The sequence below is a fragment of the Aethalodelphis obliquidens genome, unplaced genomic scaffold (genome assembly GCF_003676395.1).
Source record: "Aethalodelphis obliquidens isolate GAN/ISIS:26980383/991018 unplaced genomic scaffold, ASM367639v1 scaffold7, whole genome shotgun sequence".
In the NCBI taxonomy this organism is placed as follows: Eukaryota; Metazoa; Chordata; class Mammalia; order Artiodactyla; family Delphinidae; genus Aethalodelphis; species Aethalodelphis obliquidens.
This window is the reverse complement of record NW_020837951.1, coordinates 1,791,262-1,800,451: the sequence shown is the minus strand read 5'-3', so window position 1 is coordinate 1,800,451 and position 9,190 is coordinate 1,791,262. Positions and strand designations below refer to the sequence as shown.

At 65.1% G+C, this 9,190-nt stretch overlaps 1 protein-coding gene across 1 annotated transcript; it reads right to left on the bottom strand.

Annotated features, from left to right (window-relative positions):
• Nucleotides 1–4,143: 4,143 nt before the first annotated feature.
• On the bottom strand, nt 4,144–8,391 carry SOHLH1 (spermatogenesis and oogenesis specific basic helix-loop-helix 1). The gene is made up of 8 exons (XM_027105970.1): nt 8,297–8,391; nt 7,835–7,972; nt 7,254–7,401; nt 6,670–6,773; nt 6,538–6,581; nt 5,692–5,869; nt 5,130–5,200; nt 4,144–4,532 (listed from the first exon to the last, which is right to left on the bottom strand). Exons 1-8 carry the CDS (start codon nt 8,359–8,361, stop codon nt 4,315–4,317), a joined length of 966 nt encoding a protein of 321 aa, XP_026961771.1. The 5' UTR covers nt 8,362–8,391; the 3' UTR covers nt 4,144–4,314.
• Between the last annotated feature and the right edge of the window lie 799 nt (nt 8,392–9,190).

The window sequence follows — 9,190 nt, the reverse complement described above, 5'->3', positions numbered from 1 at the left end:
GTTTAGAACCCTTTCCACCACCCCACCCAGGGCACCGGGTTCAGGAGCCACCTGCCCCAGCAGAGGCCGTGTGCCCGGTAGGTATCCTGACCCCTGGCCCCTCACTGATTGAGGAGCTGCATTCTGAATAAGCTGCCCCCCGCCCCAATTCACAAGCCCCCGTGAAGCACAGGCGCTGCACCCCTGGGGCTACCGGGGGTGCAGCCTGGACAGGGACTTCCCAGCCGCCTGGGATCTGGGCTGCGCGCACGCACTTGGCCGGCTTGGCTACACGCGACCGCAGGAAGCACCGGGACAGGACAGCGGCCCAGCTCGGCCCCGCAAAGAGGCCAAGGGCGTTCTCCAGGGTCCCACGCCCCTCTTCCTTGCTGAAGGGTCTGCGTCCTGGTGGCCACTGTGCCATCACCTGGCCTCCAACGTCCATCCCAAACCCAGGAACAGGGCACTTTCGGGACAGTCCCCGAGCAGGCCCAGAGCAGGCTGGGGGGCAAGGACTCACTGAGGAACGATGCCCTGGGAGGGCCCACGCAGAGAAACCCCAACACGGGGAAACAAACCCACCACCGGCTGCCCCAGGCAGCTTCGCGGCCACGGAGATCAGCCTGGGGACAGGCCCTGAAGCTTCTGGGCGAGGTGTCCCCTCCACCTGCCACCCCGCCCTTCACCAACAACTTTCCTTTTCGGGTTAGGATCCCCAGCGTTTCAAATGAATTGAGTACAACCAACCTCCACGCTTACAATAATAAGATACAATTTCTAAGACACGTAATGGGATTGTTTTCTGCGCCGAGAAGGCAGCACAGGGCATCCATCCATTCAGCGAAAGCTCCTGGCCTGACTCTCCCGAAGGCAAATGCAGGAACTGGGCACGTCAGCTTGACCCCATCAGCAGAGACGGGGGAGATTCACATGATCCGGAAGCTTCTCTCCCACCGCCCTCAGAAGCAGAGCCAGCCATGTCCCTGGGGCTCGGGGAGGTTCCTTAGAACCGGCACCACCAAGGGCACCCCCTGCAGGAAGGGCTGGCCAGGCCCCGGACAAACCAGACACCAACTCTGGCCTCGCTGGGTGCTCCCTGCCCTGGCACCCAGGCCCCATCCAATGGCAGCGGCTTTGGAATGCACGGGAGCCCAGGCCCCCCTTGCCATGGCTCTGCACATGCCACCTCCTCCAGCCCCATAAGCAGCAGGTGGGGCGCTGACCCGCTGGTCCACGAGTGGACACTGTGGGCGCCAGGGCCTCCCTGGGCTGCTGCCTCTGCAGGGTCCGCAGCTCCGAGGGCACCAGCTGCCTGTGTCGAGGAGCTTGGGGCCACCCGCAGGTCCCAGACGGGTTAGAGACGGCCAGACAGGGCCCGCGAGGGAAGGGGACCACCTCCGTTTGTACCCCTTCCGACCACCAGCCCCGAAGCCCATTTCTGCTGAGACCCCTTGAGAGAAGAATCAGGACCCACATCCCTGGGACCTCCCTAGACCCCACGCCTCCATCATACGGCTTAGCTGTCCCCGCCCTGTCCACCAGCACGTGGCCACAAGTGTCCTCTTCTCCTCTGGAAGAGTCAAAAAGATTCCAGAAGGTTCTGGAAAAAGGAGAAGAGGGAGGGACTCATGGTGGGCCCTGGAAGGTGACCAGGTCCAGCACCACAGGGGACACTGGCTCCCGGCCACAGCGTGAGCTGCAGCTCTGACCCCTGCACAGGAGGGCCAGACCAAGGCCCCCACCCTCCCCAGCGTCAGGTACGACCCTGAAGAAAACATTGAAGCCAGGTGGGCCTGGGCATGGCTGCCCTGGGGACCCTGTCATGCCATAGGCACCCTGCTGTGCCCAGGTGGCAGGCTGTAGCACCCGCTGGGGGATGACGAGGTGTCCTGGGTTTCAAGAGACCAAAGGCGGGGCTGGAGGAAGACTGAGCCTGTTTCTGGCTCTTTCAGGCCTGTAGAGTCCAGCTTCCAGGACAGGTGGGGCCTGTCCTTTGCCCAGGTGTCCCCCCACGGGGGGTGGGGGGCGGGCACACTGAGGCCAGGCTGGTTGGGCGAGGGTCTCGGGAGGGCTGAGGCCTGAAGCGAGGGAACCATTTCTCTCACTCATTGGGCACCTGGGTAGGAGATGGACAGGATGGGCCTGGCCTTACCAAGAGAAGGTCACGTTGGTGGTCGGCAAGGCCCTGGCACTGTGCTCTCCAGACCCCTGAGGATGAGCAGTGGCCGGCCCCTCCCAGGTGGGCAGGGAGGCCCTTGGCTGTGCCAGGCTCCAGGTCAGGACCCGTGACCAGACGCCGTGTGAGGCTCCTGGGCAGCCCTGAGCACCCTGACCACGACACCAATGGGGAGTGACCCAAGGTGGCCTCGAAGTTCAAGGAGGAAGATGGGCAGCAGGGAGGGCGGGAGGCGGCAGAGGAAGGGGAGGCAGGGCTCGGGGAGGGTGGACGGCGGTGCTGGCAGAGCAGCTGGCCACCTCCCAGCTCAGCCGGCTGACAGACCCCAAGGCGCAGCCACAGACACTGCCCAGCAACAATGTCCGGGGCTGAGAGGTCGGTGGACCTGGGAGAGGGTGCAGCCTGAGGGTGTCTGGGGTCCTGCCGAGCCCCACGTCCCCCTCCGTGCAAGCAGCAGCCACTGTCCTACTTCCGGGAGCCCCTGGGGGTGGGGGGAGGAGAGCAGGTCACCTAGAGAGCTGGGGGTGTTATGCTGAAACCCCCTCACTCCCCAGAACAAGCCTGTAGTCACCACCGTGCTTTCTAAATCCACCCCGAACACCCAACTGCAGCCAACAGGGTAATTTGCTTAGAAAAGGGCCAGAGCGGGGGAGGGGTGGAAAGCAAGCTGCTTCCGGGACCCCCAGCTCCTTTCCGCTCCAGCAGCCGTGACAGCCCAGCCCCCACCAGGCCCGGGCGGCAGCCCTTTCTTCTCCCCACCTTGGAGGGGGGTCAGCTTTCCCAGCACTCCCCCAGGCAGCGAGGGAGGTCTGGCCCCAGACGGCCGTCCGTCCCGTGTGGGCATCTGCAGCGGCGCCCGTCCCGTGTGGGCGTCTGCAGCGGCGCCCGTCCCGTCTGGGCGTCTGCAGCGGCGCCCGTCCCGTCGGGGCGTCTGCAGCACTGCCCGTCCCGTCTGGGCGTCTGCAGCGCTGCCCGTCCCGTCTGGGCATCTGCAGCGGCGCCCTGTCTGACGCAGCAGCTTTGTGCTTGTGGTCCCAGGGCCTGCGGGACCCGACCCAGGACCCTGGCCCAGGTGCAGGGTTGACGGCTGCTCTCCTCCCATGATGGGGCAGGCGCCACTCACCCACCCCTGCTCTGGCCCCGCCAGCCTGCCTGGGCCCCTGGACCCTTCTCAACACCAGCTCCGAGCGCCCCCCCCCTCCTTCACCAGCTGGAGGCAGTGCAAGTGAGCCCTCCTGCCACCCGAGGTGGGGTCCTGCCCCTCGCCTTCTAAAGGTCTAAGTGGGGAGTTTAAGGGTCAGGGTGAGTCCACCCACCCGCTGGGGGTCTCAGTCGGGCTTTTGAACAAGTTGAGTCCCAGCTCCCGGCCTCCCTCCCAGGGTGCTGGGGTGAAGATGCCCAGGGCTCCAGAAAAGGACAAGCAGGGATCAGGGTGGGCTGAGCCCCTGACCAGCTTGGGTCAGAGACTGGCACCACCTTCGCTGTGACTGAAAGGTGATGGGATTCAGGCAGGGTCACTCCTCACAGGAAGCCAGTGCCTCCCCGATCCTTGGGGACGGGAGCAGCTGAGGGTCCAGACGTGAAAGCCAAGCGGCCTCCGTCCCACACCCCCCAACGGGCCCTGCACGGGGAGCACCAAGGCCAGCACCTCAAAGGCAGAGGTGGTTCCTTTCCCAGGCGCCCCCGCTGGTCCGGAAAGAGGCCTCCCCAATGGACCTCTGTGGGGCCCCTCTGACCAGCCTCACGGGCGCAGGGAGTTGGGTCCCACGCCTGCCTCTTGGGGAGCAGACCAAGGACACAATTCCTCATCTGTGGACCCCTCCCCTCCCTAGCCCCAGGGCCAGGTTATTTAGGGATCCCCCAGGCCAGGAACATCATAGGAACAAATCCCCAGGCAGGGGTGGCTGCACTTTGAACAGAAGCTGCACCATCTGCCCAGTGAATCGCGTTAATTACACGAAATCTACACAAGTTTTGCTTCCTCCAGAAACACTGCTTTTCCTCTTTTAATATCCAGCCTCCGCTTCCCCAGCCCCCCACCCCACAGCCTCGCTGGAATTAGAGCACAGCTGCAGCCCAAACCCCAAAAGCAATGCCCAAGCGTGCCGCACGAGCTGCTGCAAAGGCCCCGTGCCCCGCGGCCTGGCGCGACCCGGCCCTCAGTAAGCAAAGAAGTCGGGGAAGATGGTGTCTACCTCCTCCCGCAGGGCCGAGCTGGGGCAGCTCACGTCTGAGCTCCATGGCTCCAGGGGCCCGTCAGGGGGGTCCTGGGAGCCGGGCTCATGGTCGCCCAGGAAGCTGGGCTCTGCCCTGTCCAGCACGCTGCTCCTGGCGGGGACCCGAAAAGGGGCACTGCTGCCTCTGCCCTCCAGGGACCCTGGAAGCAGACGGGACGTGTCAGAACAGGCAGGTACCCCAGGGCACGCAGAGTGGACTCTGTGCAGAAGGGGGCCCCCCTCTGCCCATCTGTCCCACCCAACCAGGAAGCCCTCTGCTCATCCTTGAGGTGGGAACAGAGGACCCCTGACCAGGTGGGTGGGCCCACTCCTGCCGGCCCTGCTTGAGACGCAGATCCAGGAAGGGGCTCCCCCACCCCATGAAGCCAAATCCTGCAGACGCGGGACTCATCGCACGTCCAGACGCCTCTGTGGGGACGAGGTCTCGGGAGAAGGCTCTGAAACTGACTCGCAGCCACACACACGCAACCCCGTGTTGCCGTGCACTCGAGCGCACAGATAACTCCCCACACACCGCTTGTCATTCCCACCGGTGGTCCCCAAAACCACCAGCAGAGAAGAAAACGGGAGCTCAGAGACAGACGCTGAGACCTTAGTGTCACACAGCAAGCTGGACCCCATCCCATCTCCCCAACAGCCCCAGCTGCCTGCCCAGCCCGCAACAGGACCAACCCAGACCCCAAAGCCTGTCCCAGGTTAGGGGAGGAGGTGGCCCGGGCCGAGCACCCCCCACTCACCCAGCCACCAGTCAGGACTGGCCGTCAGCAGAAAGGACGACCCGTCTTCGACGTCATACCCCGACACAGACCTGGACGCAACAAGGACACCCTCGCCCTGAGTCACCCCAGCTGGACCCCAGGCCTTGCACCTCGAGAGAAGAGCGTGGGCCCTGAAAGGCAGCTGTGGGTTCAGAGACAACGGGGTGCGCCCTCCCAGCCGGACCCTGAGCCCACCCTCCTGCCTGCCCCGAGCCAGCCCAGCCCGCTGCTGCTTCCTCTCCAGCCCCAGCAGCTCCCAGCCCACGCCCCAGCTGGTAGAGCTCGCAAAACACAAACTCACTTACTGTCAACCAAAACGGACGACCATTAAGGAGACAACAGCGTTTCCAGAAACACGTTAGAAAGCCACATACGTGGCAGGGTCTAGCTGCTCCGGGACCAGGCCAGTGGCCTGGGCCGTCCAGGCAGACACTGAGGATGTGAGGGGCGGAAACTTCCCGGGCAGGGGGTCCAGGCAGAGCTCGGGCAGGGCTGGGAGGAGGCATGTAGCGGGTCACGCACACACCACTGGGACACCCACCTGGCATCCAGCGTTATGGCCTTGTCAGTCCCTTGACCTGGGGACCCAGCCCGGCCCAAGCAGCTCTGAGACTCTTCGCTCACCAGCGGGGAGGGTGGCTGCCGCGACCACAGCATGGGCGGCCTCAGGGCCCTGGAGGGACTCAGGCCTGGAGACCGGAGGACCAGGCTGGGCGGCTCTGTGGGGGAAGTGAGGCGTGGGTCAGCCTTCCCCACCTGGAGAGCAGCCCTCCCCTGAAGACCTGAGTCCCTGCCCACTGTGTCCTGCATAAAGAACCCGTGGATTTCAAGAGCAAAAAACCAACAAGTAACCAGGAACAGACAGATAGCCAGAGATGAGGCACCTGACACCTGGGGCCAGGGAGGCTTCCTGGTGGAGATGCCGACTCGGCCTCAGGTCAACCATGGGGGACTCGGACCTGGGGACTCTCACACTTCCACCTCTTCCTCCATCTCCGTGATTCCTGACCAAGGACTCCACCCTCAGACCACCGTGCTGGGCAATTCCTGCACCCTCACACCCTGAGCTTGAGTCCCGACCTTCTTTGGGGGGCCCAGCTCTGCTGCTGGCCCTGGCGACAGCAAGACCCCCTCCCCGCCTTGAGGAACACACCAGGGGAGGGGGAAGGCACAGTCTCGCCTCCCGTGGCACTCGCAGACTGGCAGCCGTGGTCCAAGCAGTGACCAACCGCCATGGCAGGCATCCAGCATGAGGGAAGTGCAGTCATCACACTGCCCTGGGGGCCTCGTCGGAGGCGGCACGACGGGAGGACAAGGGCCCGCTCACACTCACCAGGCAGGGCCGGCGGCCCACCCAGCACTGCGGCCGCCCCCACCGGGGCCTTACCGTCGTCCACATCCGCAGCTGCACGGCTCGGGGAAGCCTGCTGCCTGAAGCACGCAAAGACAGAAGGAGAAACCTCTGAACAGTCCGCACACACCATGCCCGGGAGTCCCCTAGCCCCACTGGGACACTAACATGGTCACGCTGGACGTTCCCACGCCGGGGTCCGGGGCACCTGCTGGGGTCTGACTCGCCAGGGCCACCTGCAAAACATCCTTCTGCCACGTGTGCCATGTCTCCTTCGTAGAAGCAAGAACCAAAAACGGAAATAGACACAAAAAACGCAACAGAGACCATCAACCAGAAAACCCACAAAAAAAGCAGGCTGTGGTCCCTCACTGGCCACCCTGCCTAGGGCCCCAGAGGTCCTCCCTGAGTGCAGACCGTGTCCTCAAGACTGGGGGGTGGGGGCGGGAGGGAGGCTGAAGGCCATGCCCGCCTGGGGACCTCACAGCAATGGGCCTTTTACCCATACCAGCCTTGGCACCGTGGGCAAAAGTACAAAGAACATAACTGGAGAACACGGCTTGTCCCCGGGGCTCCCGCAGGAGGTGCTGAGCACAAACGGAGGCGTGTCTGCAGAAACGCAGCAGCCCCGGCAGTGCGAGGCGGAGGGCAGAGGGAAGCCAGGCAGCCGGGTGGCCAGAGCTGCCCGGGGCATGGGGGATGCCCACGGCTCCTCCCCAGAGGGCTGACAGGGCTGCCGCAGGGCAACTCACAGCGTGCTTCTCCCAGCCGGGCACCAGGGTGCTGGCGAGCCGGAGGAACTGCACCGACATCTCCAGGACTGAAGCCATGTCCTCCCGCCGGCCGTCGAACTGGGGCAGCAGGGCCCGCAGGCGCTCACAGCTCAAGGAGATCCGCTTCCTGCCTCCAGGGAAGTGACCACCGACCATGGGGGAGTCTGGCCTTGACCCGGAAAAAGCACCACAGCCACCAGAACCTCCTGAGCCCTTTAGGGATCGTGTCAGCACACACGCTGGCCCAGGGCCCTGAACCCCAAGCTGCAGGCTATCCAGGTATTTGCCGCGGGCGACCCAAGCCTGCACCGTCACTGCCTGGGGGGGGTTGGTGGCACATGCACAACCTCGAGGTGCCCAGGACTTCAGGTCAAAGAAAGGGCTGCAACGGCGGCCCTTGGGACCCCCACCCCCAAAAGCATGTGTTATATTCATCTCGGGGATGTACTAAGCGTTCCCTTACCCGACAGACGGCACGAGCCTGTCCCAGCCACCTGAAACCAGCTCGCGGGCACAAACCTGACCTCCTCTGACCCCCAACCCCACTGCGCGGCCCCCACCTGCGCTGCCTCTCGCTGAGCACGTTCCGTGGGAGGTAGGAGACTGGACCCTTGGCCACCGCAGGGGCCTTGGCCTGGCCTGAGCCGTGGCACAGATCCTCGCAGCGTAACTGGGTCCCAAACAGGAAAGGGCCGCTGCTGAAAAAAGCCAAGAGCGCCGGGCTCTGTGATCCCAGAAAACGCCCCCGGAGCCCCGAGGCGGTGATGGACATCTTGGGAGGCGGGCGCAGGACAAGGCCTGGGTCGCCCAGGAACACGGCCCTGGGCCCTACCTCTTGGCACCCCTCCCTCTTTCCCCCAAAGGGCCGGGGGTCGGGGTTCTGCCCCAGGCGGGCCAAGCTGGGTGGGGACGGGGATTCGGTGCATTTGAATTGGATAGAAGCGCCAGGTCTGGACACCCCGAGCACCCCCAAGCAGGGGCGTTCCAGCTGACCCCCTCCGGCAACCCCCCCCAATTCTCACCTGCACCCCTCGGAGCCGGGGGCTCCGGGAAGCCCAGCGTCTGACGGAAGAGCCCTGAACGCCATACGCACGCAGCTGGAGCTAGTGGAGAGGCCAGCAACGCGCCCGGACCCCCACGTGCGCCCCGCCCCACGCAGGCCGTCCTGCAGCCCCTCCCCCTCACGTGCACTCGGCCCACCCCCACGTGCTTCCCGCCCAGGCAGCACCTGGCCCGCCCCCACGCGCGCCCTGCCCCCACGCGCCCCGCCTCCCTCACATGCGCTCTGCCCCGCCCCACGCCCGCGTGCAGTGAAGCTCCGCTCGCCGAGAAGTTGCCAGAAAGAAGCGGCGGCTGGGGTAGGTGGTCAGAGTAGGTGGGCTTCTTCCACCCCTTCCGGGTGGTCGGCGCAGCTCCCGCTTAGTGGGGTCTCCCCTCACCTACCCACTGCGGGCGCCCCCGGGTGCCAGCCCCGAGCTGGGCGCTACCCTCAAGGGTCTCACGACTGGGGGGGCCAAGTAGACTACGAATCTGTGGAGGGAGGGGCAGGAGGGTGTCCTCAGGGCGAGGTGGTTTTCGGGAGCGAGCTGGGCTGCGTCCCAAGCAGGAAAGAACGCGAGCCCAGGCGGTTCCCTGGGCTGGCACGTGGGTGAGGTGGGCAGGTAGGATCCCCTGTGTGGCAGGAGGAGTTGGGCTTACCTGAGAGCAGAGGGGCCGGGGAGCTACAGGTGTGGGAGGAGAAGGTTTCAGGATCAGTGTGGCCCGTGGGGGACGTTGAGGCCCAGGTAGGGGAGCTAAGATGGGAGCGGGGAGGCTGGTCAGCCAAGATCTATGGGACTCCGGCTGGTTAAGGATGGGCAGAGGGGCCCCACCTGCCCCTGAGGGCCTGCTGGTCCAAGGTTCACTTGTGCCCGTCC